General features: G+C 37.9%; 2 protein-coding genes across 13 annotated transcripts in view; one reads left to right on the forward strand and one right to left on the reverse strand.

Moving 5' to 3' along the window:
• The window catches only part of N4BP2L1 (NEDD4 binding protein 2 like 1), a 35,117-nt gene extending 16,638 nt beyond the window's left edge, over positions 1-18,479 (forward strand). The window contains exons 2-6 of one of the 6 annotated variants that reach the window (XM_027116547.1): positions 1,284-1,411; positions 1,721-1,809; positions 3,693-3,769; positions 4,888-4,938; positions 18,376-18,460. In XM_027116547.1, the coding sequence (XP_026972348.1) occupies positions 1,284-1,411; positions 1,721-1,809; positions 3,693-3,769; positions 4,888-4,938; positions 18,376-18,382 (352 nt within the window). In that variant the 3' untranslated portion in view covers positions 18,383-18,460. Of the gene's footprint in view, positions 1-1,283; positions 1,412-1,720; positions 1,810-3,692; positions 3,770-3,818; positions 3,888-4,887; positions 6,356-9,206; positions 9,300-18,375 lie in introns of those variants that run through there. The other 5 variants (XM_027116551.1, XM_027116550.1, XM_027116548.1 and 2 more) reach the window with 5 other exon arrangements.
• Positions 1,603-18,884, reverse strand: part of BRCA2 (BRCA2 DNA repair associated) — a 60,664-nt gene continuing 43,382 nt past the window's right edge. For 2 of the 7 annotated variants that reach the window (XR_003434804.1, XR_003434802.1), the window contains exons 22-29: positions 18,350-18,548; positions 17,959-18,122; positions 17,729-17,867; positions 12,399-12,643; positions 10,376-10,522; positions 8,840-9,492; positions 4,957-5,109; positions 1,603-2,230 (exon numbers count right to left, since the gene is read on the reverse strand). Coding sequence is in view for 2 of the 7 variants with exons in the window: in XM_027116538.1 (XP_026972339.1) it covers positions 8,851-9,492; positions 10,376-10,522; positions 12,399-12,643; positions 17,729-17,867; positions 17,959-18,122; positions 18,350-18,548 (1,536 nt within the window). In the remaining 5 variants the exon portion in view is untranslated. Of the gene's footprint in view, positions 2,231-4,956; positions 5,110-7,854; positions 9,493-10,375; positions 10,523-12,398; positions 12,644-17,728; positions 17,868-17,958; positions 18,123-18,349; positions 18,549-18,884 lie in introns of those variants that run through there. The other 5 variants (XR_003434803.1, XR_003434805.1, XR_003434806.1 and 2 more) reach the window with 5 other exon arrangements.

Genomic DNA, 18,884 nt, shown 5'->3' on the forward strand with positions numbered 1-18,884 from the left:
TTTTCCTCCAACTTTTAAATATCTTTTTATTCTGAGCATGGCCATTTTGTTATGTACTCTATTTGCCTGGTGAATTTGTTTGATGTTAGAATTATGCTGGTGAGTGCTGCAGGGAGAAGAGAAATAAACATTCATTGTGTCAGGTGCTGCGCGAGGCGCTTCCTCAAGTTATTAAGTCATCATCCTAACTTAGCGAGATAGGTGACATTATCCACAGTTTTTACAGATAAAGAAAAGAGGCTCAGAGATTTACCCAGTTACCTATCTAGCATAATAGCCATCTTCTCCCCAGAAAAGTCTGAATAAGGATTTCTAGTGGGAACATCTTCTCTGTGAAGTTTTGTTTTTGTTTTTGTTTTTTGCGGTACGCGAGCCTCTCACCGCTGTGGCCTCCCCCGTCGCGGAGCACAGGCTCCGGACGCGCAGGCCCAGCAGCCATGGCCCACGGGCCCAACCGCCCCGCGGCACGTGGGATACCCCCGGACCGGGGCACGAACCTGCGTCCCCCGCATCAGCAGGCGGACTCCCAACCACTGCGCCACCAGGGAAGCCCTGTGAAGTTTTTTTTTGTGCAGAATTTAATGGGTTTTTTTGCTTTAAAGGGGGAACTCCATGATGGTTTTTCTTTTTTCTGTGATATTTTCATATTTAGAGAGAGTGATAGAGGTTTAGGAAGGCATGGGGAATGTTGGAATCTGCCTCTTTTCTTCTCCTGCTGTGGCTTTAAAATTCGGTTTAGGTCACTGCTAAAATGTTACCTAATAGAGGTAGCACACACATCACGTCACTTTAATCTACATTTCATACCTCAGCAAGAACCAATATCTCAGATGGGTCCTTATGGAGAACAGCTCTCCAAGGCGAGGGGACCCAGGACAGGTGAGGGGATGCAGGAAGGGGCTGCAGCATGAGGGTGTGGGCAGTGGTGCATCACAGAGGAATGGCAGTAAGGGCTGTGCCCACAAGGAATGACTCTTGTCACACCCGCAGCGTAGCCTCCACAGGTTCATCTGGAGTCACTCCTGGTTGCTGCAAAAGTCAGTGGTGGTGACCAGCACTTCCTAGTTTCAAGAGCTGGGCACCACCCACAGTCCCGTCAGCCTTCTCCTTCCCCCTGCGAAAGAGTGATACCTTCTAGAGAGAACAAGCATCTCATGTTTTTGATATTCAACAACTCAAACCTGGTGGACTCATAAACTGCTAAATGTTGGAGATGGAAGGAAATGATTTATATTATGAAAATGCATGGTCATAAAATAATCTTTTATTTCCCCACTTTCCAGACAATTGCAACACGACTTTCCCAGGGCCCTGATTTTCAGCACGGATGATTTTTTCTTCAGGGAAGATGGTGCCTATGAATTCAATCCTGACTTCCTGGAGGAAGCTCATGAATGGAACCAGAAAAGAGGTGACAAATTCCTTTCCACACCCCTGGTAAATCCTGTTGTGCACATAGATTGTAGATACTGCAAAATGAAAAAGGTTTATGGAAGGAGCTTAATCTAAAGTTCTGCCATTTTTTCCCCCAAACAGAATGCCAGAGTGTAACTTCCCTAGATTCCAGGAAAAATAAAATTATTGATAGTGGGTTCTGAAATAGGTGGTATTAAAGTTGTATAATGAGCACATCCTGTAATAAAAATAACAAAATATGGAGTACGCTCACCCTTCTCTGATTGTTGCTTGTTGTTCACTGTTATATAACATTGTGTTGCAGCAAGAAAAGCAATGAGGAATGGCATATCCCCCATTATTATTGATAATACCAACCTCCACGCCTGGGAAATGAAGCCCTATGCAGTCATGGTAGGAAGAAGTATCATTGTGAATTTTCAGTTATGGACATTTTGTGAGAAAGTTGAAACATTTGTTCTTTCTTCTTTTTCTGATCTTCCACGATCTCATATTCATTAATAGTTGTTCTCTCAGGGAGCAGGTAAAGAGGTTTTAGTGTTTCTCTGCTGTTCAATGGCTGAAATTTACTGAGATGCTAATACCACCTCAGGGTACATTTTTAAAATAGTCCTTGGTCTGAATTCTTGACAGCATTTCTGTCTTGATTGTTTTCCTAAGGGAAGGCATACATAGGAGCATCTGCTGAAACCTGCCAAGAAATGTTGGACTAGATGATGCCACCAGCAGAGTTGTAGATGATGTTCATAGCACACACTTCTGTCTTTGCCACGCTGGGGACTTCAGTACTATGTAGTGCTGCTGCATAGAAGTTCTAGGGCAATGAATTTTTAGTTTAAAAACAGATTAACACTGTAACCCTATTAAGAGATTAGAATACAAATATAAATACACAATAAAGGTAACAACTCAGCTGCCTACTGTCAGAACAACAGATGAATAAAGCAATATGCACATTTTTCTTTATTTTTGAAATATGTCTGATCTATTTTAAGACATATTTCATCTTTTGTGCTAATAAGTTTTCATTCCTTACTGAGTGTAGAAAACAGAAAAGATCCAGAAACATACAGGGGCAGGATGAAGACAGCTGAGTATTCTCCCTACTTGGCTAATTGTAAAGTGAATATAACTGGGCTCATGGCAGTCTATTTTTAAGCCTCTTTTTACATTTCGGGCAAAGTAGCTTACATACAGGTATGCTTTTCTCTAACTGTACTTTCATCAGTTTTATTTAGGCCCAGACTGTGGGACTTTGGTGAATGTAGGAAAAATTAGCATCAACTTTGTGGTTACTTCAGTTCACGGATCGAGCATCCACTTGGGAGAGAAATGAATAGGGACGTGAAGAGTCACGTTAATTAAGGCACAACTCAGAACCAAGAGTCGGGTTAACTGAGAGTGGCTTAAGGGAAGTCATTTTACTTTTTATTTTCTAATTTCTAGACATGCACAATCTTTTCCAGACATCCACAGCTATTAGTAGGACCCAGAAATTAAATATTTTCCACCTATGATATCTGATATCCTTCCCAAATTAGAAGTGTCCATTTAAAGAATGCAGAGGAAAGCTGCTTACTTAGTTCTTTTCATTTTGTATTTTATAACACAATAAAAAAATAGTGATAATAGAAAGTTCAGTTTGAGATTTAAAAAAAAGTAGTGGTCAATTATGAATGTAAACAATGTTTGATGTTTCTAATGGAAATGGTAATAATTTTCTAAACTCAAGGAAATGGGGCACAGTGAATTGAGCCAAACTATATTGCATAGCAGGGAGAGCTACTTTTGGAGGGAAGAATATGTAAAGGTTGTGGAAACCACTTTTGTTTCCCAAGCTCTGTGCCTATGGCACTCTCACTTTCTAAACCAAGGTATGAGGAATAGGCCAAGGCATTTGACAGCAGTGAGTCTATGATAGTCACATAGGGACTTTGAGAAGCCATTGGAGTTCATTCCTCATTCCTGTGGACAGGGCATTTAAAAGTAGTTCAGCTATCTATTTTTGAAATGTTCAAAACAAAGAACCTTTGTAATTTTCCGTCATGGTAAATAGAATTATTCACAGTTTATCATTGGGAACCGTAATATAATCTGAGAGTGGCTATGTATGGAAATGTACCAACTGTATTTGTTAACATAAACTAAGGCATTGGATTACTGGTTAAACAAAAGGAATTTTAGAAAAGATTTATAGTAAATGTTAAATGGCAGCATAAACATTCCCAAACATACGTACCATGTCTTCAATGTTTTATGTACTTTTGAAAAATCAGGCACTTGAAAATAACTATGAAGTTATATTCCGAGAACCTGACACTCGCTGGAAATTCAACGTTCAAGAGTTAGCAAGGTACTTCTTTGTTTTTCTAGTTCCTCATTGTGTATCCTGCTATTTTCAGGTATATCAGACCGAACAAAAGAATCTTTTCAGGCTGGAAATGGACATGGTAGTTTTCAGGCCAGAAATGGTAATTCTTGGAAATTGATAACTTTGGAATTATTAATGTGAAAGACTTTAGTTTGGGGTCAGTTTTCTAATATAATGCTAAATGCTAAATCTTGGCTTGGACTTGGTCCTTGAAAAGGACACATTTAACATTCTGCTAAAATGCTTCATTAATGAACATTTAAAAGCACTTTCCTCTGCATGGGATTGCACTTGTGAGTGATGTTTTTGCACTTAGGCTAAACAGATCTTTAGATGTTGAACAGTCTGTGGTTCATTTATGGTCTAGATGCTGCTTCTAGTTTGTAAAGCAGTAAATGTCCAAATAATACTAACTTGTTGACTGAATGCATGGGTTCTGATATTCATTATCTGTGCTATTTGATAACGTCAGTGATTTAAAGTAACCAGTGAGATCAGAATTTACTTTTTAGGAATAAGTCTAGTTCATCTTATGGTTATAAGCAGATAGTGTTTCCAGAGGGATCTGTGGACCACCCCCATCAGAATCACCTGAGTGGTTGTTAAAGTCCTAGTTCATGGACCCCATTCCATAGATGGAATCTCTGGTAATTACATTTCAAACTACATCCCCAATTGATTCTCATGCCCACTAGAATTGAAGAATATTGTTTTTATAAGGATCTAGATGTATCTAGGACTGATATAATTGATTATAGATATATGCATGACAAATTGGCAAATACATAATAAAAAGATCTCACGGTGCTTTTTTATGTTTTGAAGCACAGAATTGAGATTTCCAGAAACAAAGCACTTTTGAAGCTTTAGCTCTTTGCTAGCCTCAGGGTAGTTTGGGAGTGTGCAGGGCAGCAGGAAAAACAGGAGTTGAGCCTGAAAGATAACGGCTTAACACGATGTTTTGCTTTTGTCAGAGGTCCATCCTGAGAATAGGGAGTGCATATCTATGTAATAATATAGGACTTGTAAAATACAAGAATTTATATCATTTTGATATGCTGCCTTAACTAACCAGTTTCATTTTTTTTTTCCCCACGCAGAAGAAACATTCATGGAGTCCCAAGAGAGAAAATACACCGAATGAAAGAACGGTATGAACATGATGTTACCTTTTACAGTGTGCTGCATGCCGAAAAACCAAGCAGAGCGAACAGAAACCAGGACAGGAACCATGCATCTCCTGCCGGCGGTGCAGGGTACTGGGACACCTGCGCAGAGTTCCCAAACCGGAGGGCTCATGGCGGCTTCACTAATGAGAGCTCCTTTAACAGAAGGGGTGGTTGTCACCATGGGGATTAGAGATCTCTCTTACAGGCATTCAGAATTTTCCTAAATCAGTTTTTACTTCAATTTTTGGTATTTATTCTTCGTTCAGTTGTAGTCAGAGCTCTAATTCCACTGTAAATAGTCAAACCTGAAAGTTTTTTAGCAGAAGTCATTACATTCCTCTTCAACAGGCATTTGTTAAAGTGATCCTATATGCATGGTCTGATGCTGAGAATTCTGCCGATTTGATTAAACAAAGTCCCTTTCTCTAGAGAAAGAATTACTTTAAAACTGAAACCTGAGAACATACTCAAGAACATAATCAGACACATAGGCTCATTAATGAACTAAAGTGTTTATAATATAAAGCTTCAGAACCACTTTCTCTGAAGTAATCTATTTTTTCAGGAAATTCATCTCCATCAGGAAAGTTGGAAAGGTGAGGGAGAAGTAGGAGGCAGGAAAAATTTTATGCCATTGCTACTTTGATCATCCATGTATCCAAAAATGTGAGATGTGTGGCTATAATGATGATACTGATTTTCCTTTAAAATGAATATGCCAGAAAGTACACACCTAAGGGAATATTGTCCTTCAAAGCAGACACCTTGGGAAAGTATTCCTTTATTTTAGCAATGTATCATTGTTAGAAGTGTCTGTTAAAATCTTTCTTAATAGCTATACAAGCCACTTAGGAAAATCAGTATCATTATTTAAAGTCATATCTTGTGTTTTAACTACCACTTTATTGAACAGGGTTAAACCTGAATAACTTTTGGCTGTTGAGCTAATAGTGTAAATAAAACAAGCCTGCCTTTATAAAACAATAATTTTTAAGAGGAATAATTAAGCAGTTTTTAAAATTATGCCTATAAACATGTCTAATCGGTTGGCAGCTCCAAAGTTTTGGGAGTACAAGGAATGAAGCATCCCAGGCTGTAGATTATATGGAGTTATGGAAAAGTCATGCTCGCCTTAAGAGGAGCAATCTCAGTGTTTTATGTGGTATTAAGACGAAGTTCTACCACAACTCTTATACTAATAGTGAATTTATGAATCCAAATTAAATCTTAAAAGGTTGGAATCAGATTAATTTGGTGTGAGACCACAGATAAGACCATGTAGGATGTATGCTTTATTTCTTGTTGGCCAACAGCTTCTTTCTAATGTTTTGTGAAGTATTAAGTGTTCTATATAATGGTGCTTTTACGGTTATTAAAAATTATATATGGTATTGCTTTATATGGATTTGTCATTGAATCTAATATTTTTTTGGTTTAAGAACATAAAAAACTTAATTACAGAAATTCCACAGAATTTTACCGTATTGAGAACGAATTTTTCTATATTATAACCTTATTTACCAGTCTTCTTTAATGAATAGGAGACATTATTAAAGGTAAAGACAAAAGCAACTTTATATTTTACTTATTATTATTTGATCTCTACACATTAGAAAGACTATATTACTTTCATATTCCATTTCTAGTACATTGAAATCTAGTGAACATCTTGATGACTACCAGCAATGTAACTAATTTTTTCTTCATTAACATTTTAAAAATTGGTGTCTCCTTTGAGTAGCGAAGTTTGGTCAACAAAACTAAAATTTAGTAAATCTGAATGAATCTAAGGTATAGTTTTGGCTAAATTCTGTGTATTCAAGATCAACACATAATAATCTTCTAATAATAATGATAATCCACGTAACAGTACCCCTGTTTTCCAGGCCCAGGTGGTCCTGGGTATCCTAGTCAATGTGGTCACTGCAGAACTAGGTCAATCTGGATGGCTTGACTCATTTAGGAAAGCAGAGGCGATAAGTGTCGGAGAGCCCAGATGGGAATTCCTTTCCTTGATTCTGTAGGAGCAGTCTAAAGGATCAGATTTCAAGCCCTCCTGTTTTACTTCTCTCTGCTTAGGGTTTCTGGTTCACCTGGGCTGGGCTGCTTTGGAGAAGTAGTCCCAGGTTATAGATCCAGAGCTCCTAAAGAGCTCAGAATAGTTTCCCGGTATATTTGCCTGATTCGAACATAAAAATCATTGATTAAATGCCGCCAACTATATTTATCCCACCCAGAAGTGATCTGTTTTTTCTTTCAATGCCCATGGCTCCTGATTTATATAATTTTTTGAACATTCAACACTGACTTGTTTTGTGTATTAACATTTGCATCACTCACAGAGCTGGCATAGTGCTTTGTATACACAACAGGCTCTCATTAAGTGATTGATTGTTGAATAAGTAACACAAATTGCTTTCACCATTTATCACGCAGTATACATTGTTGACTTTGTAATCATTAAATTGTCACTTTTGGGGGGATAATATCCACATATACTCAAGCTTCACATTTTGCTTACATAGCTTGGCTATATTATTTACAATTTATAAAAAAGAGTGTGTGCATTAGATGTCTCCATAATGGGTAGTCTAAATGGTAATGAAGAATGAAGGAGGTTATAGCTTAAATTTTTCCAAGAATCAAAAAAAAAAAAAACAAAAAAGGCTAAATTCGTTAATTCTTTCTTTTCATCTGAGACTCAAGTTTTATTCCCTGTTCTAGACTGGATCACTGGGAGAATGATTAGGATGTGAAGATCAAACTTTTATGAACAAAAATCACATTAATAAGACTGGCAGAACACTTAAGTTAGAAAGAATAGTAGAATAGACTATTATGTTAATTTTCAGAAGTGAGAAAAATCATCAGTCACAGTTATGGAAGAAAGGAAATTGCTTTTTAAAAGGATTTATTCTTGGCTTTAGAATGTGTTTATAATAAGATTTAAAAACATGATGTTGTATATAAACTTAAGACATATTAAAAGACCTGATTCTCCATGCTATTAGCTTCTAGTTGTAACTGCTTTCTCTTTCTTCTCTATGAAACTTAAAGGAACAAATGAATGGTTCTCTTCTGTTTTGGTGGTTAGAGAAAGCTAGGTTTAAAAGGGTCTACCTGCTGAATCCTGTGATAGGGCTAAAAATAAAGCAAGGAGAATCAGTGCCAATTTAAAAGATTTTCTCTTAAGCTGCAGTCCAGACGATCATTTTGTTAAAAAACAAACAAAAACAAATTAACACTATGAAATCTGCTTCTGATTTAAAGTATTTGAACTTTTAATAAATAATTTAATTTTACAGATCACAATGGAATCATCAAAGGAAAGTACATTGAGGGTTCTATTTTTCTTGTAGTCACGCTGACTTAAGGATAAAGAATTGGTCAAAAGAAAATACCACTGTAACATCTTACTCATCCTGACTTTTTTGATCAGGATAAAACTGTATTAGAACCAACATGTGCATTAAGGAAAACTGGTTCATAGTGGGTTACCTCTTAAAAACAAACCTAAAATAGGAACTAAACTAAGAGGAATTATATGAGTCAAAAGAACTGCACTTTAGAAACCTAGTTTCTTTTAATTGTAAGGACACAATCTAAAAGAAACAGGTATGTTTACTTCGTTTGTAAAATAATATTTATAGTGACCAAATCTAGTCATAAAGATTCAAAGGAGATTTTTTTCTTGATTAGTTAATATACAGTCACAGTTTTAAGATATATAATGGAAATAAGAGTAGAAGCAGGCGAAGAGCATTGCTGTGATATACAAGCACAGAGATAAATTTTGAACTTTTTCCTTTTTCTCATTATGCAAATTCTGATGTAGAGTTTGAAATTGTATGTGTTTTACAAACTGGAAAGGTTGTATCAATACCTAATTTATCATCATTTTGGTTTTTGTCGCCTTTGCAGTCTCTTGGATGTAGTTTTCATTGTACTTGTGTCCTGCATATTAGCCTTCTGTTCTTCAGTCCCGGCTGGGGAATTCCCTTGTTCTTTGACCACAGATGCAGTGTAAGGCCTTTTCAGTCTGAGATAATCTTTTGGACCAGTGGGAGTAGTCCTAGTGGACTCACTGATAGATTTAAGTTGATTTTCTCCTGCTGAACCAGACAAAAGGGCTTGGGTATTTATCAGGGCAAGTTCTTCATCAGCTATTGAATCACCTTCCAAAAGAGAGATGTCATTAAATTTTTTAAGTGGAGTCATCTGAGGAGAATTCAATTCTTTTTTCTTCATAGGTGTTTCATATTTGGTGCCACAACTCCGTGGTGGCTGAAATGCCTTCTGTGCAGCTGGAGAAACAAATGTACAAATGGGACTAACAGGTGGAGGTACGGGCAATCTGCTCAAGAAATCCAAGGCTCTTCTCTTTTTGCAGGTTTTTGGGTCATCAGTCTCTTTCTCTCCTTTGCAACAAGACTTTGAAGTCATTTGGGCTGCTGCAGGTGTGGAGACAGACTTCCCTTTTAGCTTACAAAGTGATAACGGACTTTGATAATCCATCTCACTACTGGGAGAAGGCATCTAATAAAAAAAATTAAGTAGCCTATATAATTATGTCCCAATATATAAAACAAAATCAAATTAGCTTTTCATTAAAAAATATTTAAATGCCACACACTTTCATTCTCCTAGTGGCTATGATTTCAAGAGACATTCATATTATTATTCCAGAAGGAAATATTTTTGCATAAGAGGATATAAAAATGACATGAAAAGAAAGATGAAGATCAAAAGCTAAACAGGAGGTAGGGGACATAACTTATGCTTTAATCTTTTCCTTTTTGTTATTAACAAGCTAAACAAAGATAAGCATTTAAAAACCATTTTAAGAATACAGACTGCCTGTGTTCCTACTTTTCTAGTTTTGTGACTGGAGGCAGTTGCTTAACCCCTCCTGTATGTCATAGTTTCCTCATCCGTAAAATGGATATAATTTTTATCTCAGAGGGTTGTTGTGAGGATTAAATGAGTTAATATACATAACTTAGCAAGTGTTAGCTAAAGAATTAGTCCTTAGCCAATATTACAGACTTCAGCTTGATTTGCTTTTATTGTGATTTAAAGAGTTAAATCAAATTGAACTTAGAAACAACCCTAATTATATAGAATAGTCCTCCAAGCAAAAAGACACAGGCAAAAAAAGTTTCTTCAATCAAATGTACTTGGAATGCTAAAAATCAAAGCAACTGTTTATAAAATTTGCCCCAAAGAGTGTTACACTCTGGCTTCAATAAACAAGATAAAATTTCCAGATAACCTATACCTACAGGAGGCACTTAACAATTAATGACACTTTCTAATTAAGTTTAATTACATTTTATCATGTTTACTAGGTATACATCAGAATATGTTGTTGCCTCTCTGTATAATATTTATAAAATTCCTTAAATTTCGATTAACTTACCAGAAACTTATTTCCTGTACCAAGGACTGTTTGAGCAGTGTGTGGTGCTGAAGTATAGTCTTTAGTCGGGGTGGACCACTTGGGATTATTTGTATTAAGTATACGAATAAGCTTGTTTTCTGCATCATTGCAAAATATATCGATATTCTAAGAAAATAAATTGGAAGAGCTGTTTTGTAAAATGCAAACCTACACATTCATGTTTTCAGAAAAGATAAATGGTTACCTTTAAAATCAGAAGCAAAAAATGCAGACCAGAAAAAAAGGATGAGACACCCCAAATTTGATAGCAACTGTCAACTGTTAGAGGGAGAGAAGGAAAGAGGTGTGTGTGTGTGTCAGGGAAATAAAGAAATGTAAGAGAGCTTCCCAACCATCTGGTTTAATCAGCAAGTTATCGTATGATACTGGATTTGGGACTCAAGTCTCAGTTTTATTTACTACCTAACAGCCGTAAATCATCTAACATCTCACAGAGTACTCCTTAGGTTAGGAGTAAAATGAGAACTGCTTCATGTCTGTTCCAAGAATTAACTGAAATAACATTTGGTTATACCACATGAAACTGTTGTTTCAGAAGTCACAAATGGTCAAATACCAGCAATTTGGTTATGGTTTAACCTAATTTCTAAGAGCATTTTGTTAAACTTTAAAATGATACATAAATGACACTCAGTCATCTCTGAACTGCCCTTGAATGGTGTCAGAGAAAATCTGGGATGTAAGCAATAGGTACTCTGCATGGGAGCCAAATAACGAATGTAACCCCCAGTTTAGAAACCAGATAAATCAGGGTGTTATTCTTCACGATGTGCATCAAGTCTAGGTAAAACATACAAACTTTCTTTATATAGCTAGCTACTCTAATGCTTTTAAAATATTTTATTTATATGAATTTTGACTAACACACGTTTCAAATATTAAACTACAGAAAGAAGAAGCTTATCTTCTGTAGATTTTTCAAAAGTTAGCAATTTATAAAATCCAAAATTTTACTGGGAGGCAGCATTGCATAGTAGTTAATAGTTTGGGCTCTGCATTTAGATGGCTTAAGTATGAATCCTGGTTCTACCAGTTTGGCTGTGTGACTTAACTTCTGTTTCTCATCAATGAAATGGGAAAACAGTTCCCTACTTCAGGGGTCCCCAACCCCCCGCCACGGACTGGTACTGGTCTGCGACCTGTTAGGGACCAGGCCGCACAGCAGGTGGTGAGTGGCAGGCGAGCGAGCGATCTGCTGCTCCCCATCGCTCGCATTACCGCCTGACCCACACACGGCCGCCCCGCCCCCTCCTCCCCCGCCCCCGTCCGTGGAAACATTATCTTCCATGAAACCTGTCCTTGGTGCCAAAAATGTTGGGGACCACTGCCCTACTTCATAATGTTGGTGGGAGAATTAAATGAGACAGGCTTAGAATGAGGCCAGACATACAGTAAGCACTCAATAAACTTTGTTCTCCTATTTGGTATTATTTCAAATCAAAAACAGGTATAAACTGTATAAAATATCAGATATAGAGTTTAAAATGTAAATTAAACAAAATTTTTTTTCTGGCTGTGCTGCATGGCATGCAGGACCTTAAGTTCCCCGACCAGGGATTGAACCTGCACCTCCTGCAGTGGAAGCATGGAGTCTTAACCACTGGACTGTCAGGGAGGTCCCTAAAATGTAAATTTGGATTCTAAATGTTATTAATTAATTACACTGCCAAGTGCTGTAAATCATGGGTAACTCATATAATTCTTGTTAACCAATTTCCAGTTTGCCTACACGGTCTATATATCTCTGAACATCCTTCTCACAACTTTTCCTAATTCAGTTCTTTTCAAATCACTCTTTTCTCTCTGACAGCTAGCTGTCACTCAATATCTCCTCAGGTTCATGAACAATTGACATATGATGAAAACTCAACTTACATTATACATCAACAATCCAATTTTCATAAAAGCTGCCACATCCTTGACATTTGACTTGAAATAGGAAAATGCCAACATGCATGATAATGCTCAAAGCTAATTTTACCTCAATAGTATTTTTCATTTTGTGGAACGTTTCTCGAAAATGGCCCTCCTTTGGACTGGCAGAAAACATGGAAAAATCTCCAGCAAATAAAGTAGGAATTCCTGATTTGGACTCTGGTAGCCACTGGAGGTTGCTTGCAGCAATTAACATGTGAGGTTTAATAATGTCTTCATTAAGATCTATCCAAAACTTTATTGCCAATAAATTATGGCATTCATCTGATAAATAGACCAAAGGAGCAAGACCTAAAATGGAAAAAACAAAATCCAAAAAGTAGAAAACAAAAAATCGAACTTCATTTATGTATGTGTTAGATCAATTGAAAAATACAAGGAATCTCTAAATATGGCCATTCATTTTGGTATGCTAATGGTAAAAACAAATCAAAATAACTAAATTTAGAGAAAGCTCAGGATTTCCAAAACAACCTGTTGCTTATGGTGCTAAAATTTCAATGCAATATGACAACACATTCTGTTACAGAGGCCATGGGGAAGCAGGCAACATGTAAGCTGAATAATGAATAGGGGAAATTCATCAAGATGGGAAGGAAAAGGCCATTCTAAGCAAAGTGAATGAATTTTTAGAGGTAGGAATGTTAAATGCTTTAGTGGATCAAGCACGTGAAACTGTACAGTTTAACTGAGGTATGTGGGGTGGTGGTTCAAGGCAGGAGGTTGAATGTTTTTTCAGGCATCTGAAGGAGTTTTGGTTTCATTTTCTAAGGGCCAGGGAGCCACCAAAGGTTTTAAGCTAGGAAACATCATGATTAGATTTAGGTATTGGAGAACTGGTATTTCAGGCTTAAGGCTGCACTTCGAAACTTTCTGATAGAAAATTTTCTCTCATACTTGATGTCAAAATAAAAAGAGGAAGAAATGTCCACCAAAAACATACAAATAAGGAATATCCTGATATAAAATTTAAAAGTTGGTGATGAAGGAAATAAACAAGATTGTGGACAGAACCAAACACAGGAGGGCTCAGCTTCTAGTCTCCTTCCCCATATTGGTGAAATGACACACATTTTAAGAATTCTGTTATCCTTAAATCTGAAGAAAAGCAAATAGAATGGGTATCCTTACTTTTTCTTCTTCTGATCAGAAATAATGAAAATGGCTATGGTGTAAAACAGGTGATCAAGGTTGACTGACAGGATAACAGTTGTGTTATGGGTTGAATTGTGTCCTGTAAAAGATGTTGAAGTCCTAACCTGTGAATGTGACCTTATTTGCTGACAAAAATCAAGTTGAGGTCATTTCAGTACATCCTAATCCAATGTCCTTATAGAAAGGGGAAATTTGGACACAGACACGCACACAGGGAGAGTGCCATGTGAAGATGAAGGCAGAGACTGGGGTGATGCATCTGCAAGCCACGGAAGGCCAAAGATTGCCAGCAAACCATCAGAAGCTATGAGTGAGGCACTGGACAGATTCTCACAGCTTTCAGAATGAACCAAACCTGCCAATGTCTTGGACTTCAAGTCTTCAGAACTGTGAGACAGTATGTTGTTTAAGCCACCCAGTTTATGGTTCAGCAAAGTAATAGGTGAGGTTACTCACTGAGCTAGGGAAAATGATCTAGAACAGAGTTAATATCTTCCAGGGATATGGAATATATAGTGGATAGGAACTGAAATACGCAGCCCTCATACAGTAACTAAGGGGGAAAATTGGTCTTGAGTACAGCAGAGAAAAAGTCAAGAACTGCAGTGGGATGCTGGCAAGTTTCTCCCATGCACCTCATCTCAACACCACAGTCTGCTGTGGGACCATGAGAACTAATCACATGTCTGTCTCCACAAGAAGCCCAGGCTCCCAGTTCATCCTGCACTCCCCGGACTCAGTCTCCAGAGAGCTTTGCACATTGCCTCTTTGGACACCACCTCCGACCCCTCCCTTCTTAGCCTCACCTCACTCTCTTTGCTATCAAATACCTTCTGACGGGCCTGAGTCAGGCCCTGGCTTTCTTCTCTATCTACTCCCACACCCAGCGACCTTATCCAGTCTCATGACTTTAATCATCACCTGTATGTTTATGACTTCCCAACTTATATCTTCAGCCCAGTCCATTCCCTTAGAACTATATCCAGCTGTCAAGTAGAAATCTCTAAGTAAATTAAGCAACTAAAACTTAACTGTCCAAAACTGAGCTCCTGACCTTCCCTGCACACCTGTTTTTCTCGTGGTCAGCCCCCTCAGGAAATGGCAACTCCATTTGTCCAGCTGCTCAGACCAAAACCTCGGCCCTCACTCCTTGATTCCTCTCTTCATCCACACTGTCCCTCTACCTTCAAAATACAACCACAGTCTGACAATTTCTGGACACTCCCATTGCTTTTGTTTGCCCCAAACTATTCTCAATTGCCTAAATTTCTACAATAGCCTCCAGCTGACTTTCCTGTTTGGAGTCTCATGCGCCCTACAGTCTATTCTCAGTATAGCAGCCTGAGTGATCCTGTGAAAACCTCATCAGGTGGTGTCAACGCCTCTACTTGAAACCTTCAGAGAAAAAGTTAAGAGTATATGCAAGGACCACGCCATTACCTGGTCCTTCACTCCCTCCTCCCAGCTGTTACTGCTCACTCCCTGGCCTCTACTAATACTTAAAGGAACCAGGGAGGATCCTCCTGTAACATGACCTTTGTAATTGCCATTCCTCCTGCCTGGAATGTGCCTTCCCCAGATGTCCACATGCCTCTCTCCTCTAGTCCTTCAATTCTCATTCACATAACTTTGCGGTAAGGTCTTTCCTCACTTCCCTATCTAAAGCTACATTCCTCTCCCCTTCCCCCATCCTACCTGTCACTCCCGACTTAGTTTTTTTCCTTAGCCATACTAAGAAAACTATATGTGCTATTTATTTTGTTTGTGATCTCCCTCCTCGACCATAATGTAAGCTCCATGAGGGCAGGGATACTTGTCTGTTTTGTTCATTGCTATATACTTAGCATTTAGAAAAGTGCCTGGCACATAAAAGGCATTCAATACTGATGAACTGAATAAAAGTTACGCATCGTCTATAACAATAATATAACGAGTGGAGTCACCCAAGTATGACCAAGATGAAATAAAATGCTACAAAAACCATGTAGCATATTAACATACTACAGTCAAAGAACACCCCACAAAGCACTAAAACACAACTAAACAAAAACACGTTAAATAAAAAGAGGAAAAGAGCAAAGCAAAAAACAGAGCACATCCCATAAAGTAAAGAAAACTAGAAGAACAAGAAAATTTCTGAAGTCCTCAAAACTGATTCATGCTGTTGAACTTAATAGGAACATATACTCAATGAAATAAAAGTTTGCATATGGATATGGGATGAAAAATAGCCCGGCAAGATAAAAAGGAGACTGCAGGACCAGAGAAATAAACTGAGGACACCAGTATACTATCATAATGGGACAAATGCATGCATTACAAATAGCAAGGAATAAAACATATCAATATATTGCAGAGAATAAAACTAGTGACATAAAGGCTGGATATAATCATGGTGAATGAAGCATAATCCAACATAAGACTAACTGCTGTCCTTGAAGTAGAAATCCCAAAAATGAAATAGATTTATTCAAAGATGTTACAGAATTTCTCTGATACAAAGAAAGCACTGAATCTGCAGATTAAAAGGGCATCTGTGTTCCAGGAGAACTGTATACAGACTGCTTATACTAAGACATAGCTTAAACTTTTGGACTTAAAAACTTATTCTTCAGACAACTAGACATAAAAAGACAATCACCTAAATGGGGGAAAAATTAGGCCAGTCCCAGACTGTTCAATGTCAAAAGAGCAATTTCTACAAAGTTCTGAGGGAAGAAAGAAGCAAGAACCCATATTATTATGGCTGCCAAAATACAGTCTCAGAATTAGAGCAACAGGTTCAGATTTCAAACATATAAGGAACTCATGGAACATGGCACATTTGAAACCTTTGTGAAGAAAACATTGACAATAAACCTTAGCCAAGGAACTGAGGAAGGGAGAAACTGTGACAGGGCAGTTGATAAACAAGAAATCCACTGACCTGAGACCCTACCCTGAACCAGGCACTGTTTTAAGAGCTGAGGATACAGCAGTAGCAAAGTATCTGCCCTTAGAGAGCTAACATTCCAGAAGAGGGAGACAAAAAACCCCATAAATATGTATTGTTAGTGCTGGTGGGTGCTATGGAGAAAAATAAAGCAGAGTAAAGGGGTAAAAGTGCTAGGCTGGGAGCAGAGAAAGTACAGCTCTTTTACAAAGGGTGCTCAGGGAAAGGCTTCTTACGAGGTTGCATTTGACCAGAGACTTTAAGGAGCCAAGGGGGCCAGCTATGTGCCGCCTGGGGAAAAGGGTTTCTGGGAGAGGCAGCAGTGAGTGTAAAGGCTCTGTGATGAAAGTGGGCTCAAGAATAGCAAGGAAGTGCAGTGGTTAAGAATCCGTATGCCAATGCAGGGGGCATGGGTTTGAGCCCTGGTCTGGGAAGATCCCACATGCCGTGGAGCAGCTAAGCCCGTGTGCCACAACTACTGAGGCTGCGCTCTAGAGCCCGTGAGCCACAACTACTGAAGCCGGCGTGCCTAGAGCCCCTGCTCTGCAACAAGAGAAGCCACTGCAATAAGAAGCCCGCGCACTGCAACGAAGAGTGGCCCCCACTCACCGCAACTAGAGAAAGCCCGTGCAGAGCAACGAAAACCCAACACAGCCCAAAAATAAATAAATAAATAAAATAAATTAAAAAAAAAAAAGAATAGCAAGGAAGGTGTCAACACAGCTGAAGGGGGATGAGGGACAGCGTTCTGGGAGGTGAGAGTGGTGAAACCAAGTGCTGAGGGGGCCTGGCACAAAATAATCAATAAATGGAAGGCTTTCGTGCTTAAGATGAGACATAGTTGGGCCTTTACACTTGCCTTCAGATAAAATCTATGGAACAAGGTATGGAAGGAGGAACGAGCAATGTCATACTGAAGGAATAAAATATAAATGAATTTGGCTAAGATGTTGGAAAGTGGTAAAGACTGAAGTAGGAGGTGAAGGCTTGATGGCTCAGTGAACTGCAGAAGATTATAATTATTTGTCTAGTGATGACTAATATGCAAAACATTTTCTAGCAATTTCTTTAAAATTAAGTAGCACAGAATGGGATGTAAGTTGTTTCCCTGTAATAGTGTAGAATTGCTTTTCGTTAAGAATCGAGGTTAAAAAAGCTTACTTTCAAATCACTAGTTACCAAACTTACCTATTAGTAGCTCCAATGAATCACAAGGAAGACAAATTTTAAAATATAATGTTTTTCAAAAGCATCAATAAAAAGCTACCATTAAATACACTGTGTATTACCTATTTTTTTCACAACAGAAACTACAAATCCTATTAGGTCCACCTCAGAACAAGGTGGCTGGAAGTCTGGATCCAATAATTTGTTGAAGTGAAGCAGCTCCCTTGGCTGATAAACTTGTAATAGAATTTCATCTGAAGGCTACAAGAAAAAAAAAAATATCAGTATATGTAGATTCAATAAACAAATACACATCTATCAAAATTGAAAAATCATGATGAAAAATTTATACCGGTAGTTGTTGATACTGCGTTTTTTTTGTTGCTGTTAACTGTATGTTAGCTCTTTTGGATTTACTTTTAGATTTTGATGCTGCAAGATGATAGATTCTATATCTCTTTCCCTCTGTTAAGAGAGAATATAAATCTGATGATGGACGCCAGATACTCAACACAACTAGAGAAAGAGGAAAAAGACACAATATAAGAAATGATAATCATTGAGAGTTCTTGTTTAAAAATAAATACTGAGGACAATAAAGGTCTAAGGGTTATATTATCTTTTGTGGGTACTGGTAGCCCATTTTTGCTCCTCTTAACATTTTATCTACCATTTGAAATAATTTTATTAATAATAATTTTTTAAACTTAAAATTGATAAAAACAAAAACTTTACATACTGACCTGAATCTTTTTCCTTTCTCTTACAGCTCGTGATACGCAGCTTCCACACAGGTGTAACATCTCTTGGTAAAATCTGTTCCCCTTGCTCAGCAGACTCCATAGCCTTCCTGAGTTCCACATGGATCTGGGCTTGCTTCTTATCATTTAACGTCTGTCTGTGATTATTCAAGGCTCTTAACTGCTCTTCACTAAAATAACCCTGTGTCCATTGAGTACATTGAGGCAGATGATTTTGGAATAAAAAGCAAACAAAATAGAAACAAACCACCTCATCTATTGTAAATGAATCTCTTTAAATGGGGTCAAAATACAACAGAATTTAGTTCACTTTAAGGATGTAACAATATAAAAATTGAGATTAATGTACTCAGCTTATCACATAACAAATATTTTCAAGTGACTTAAACAGTTTACTAATCTTTGTAACAAGTTTACCTAGGGCAGGGCTTCCCTGGTGGCACAGTGGTTAAGAATTAGCCTGCCAAGGCAGGGGACATGGGTTCAAGCCCTGGTCCGGGAAGATCCCACATGCCAC

This window comes from Aethalodelphis obliquidens, unplaced genomic scaffold (genome assembly GCF_003676395.1).
Source record: "Aethalodelphis obliquidens isolate GAN/ISIS:26980383/991018 unplaced genomic scaffold, ASM367639v1 scaffold16, whole genome shotgun sequence".
Taxonomy (NCBI): domain Eukaryota; kingdom Metazoa; phylum Chordata; class Mammalia; order Artiodactyla; family Delphinidae; genus Aethalodelphis; species Aethalodelphis obliquidens.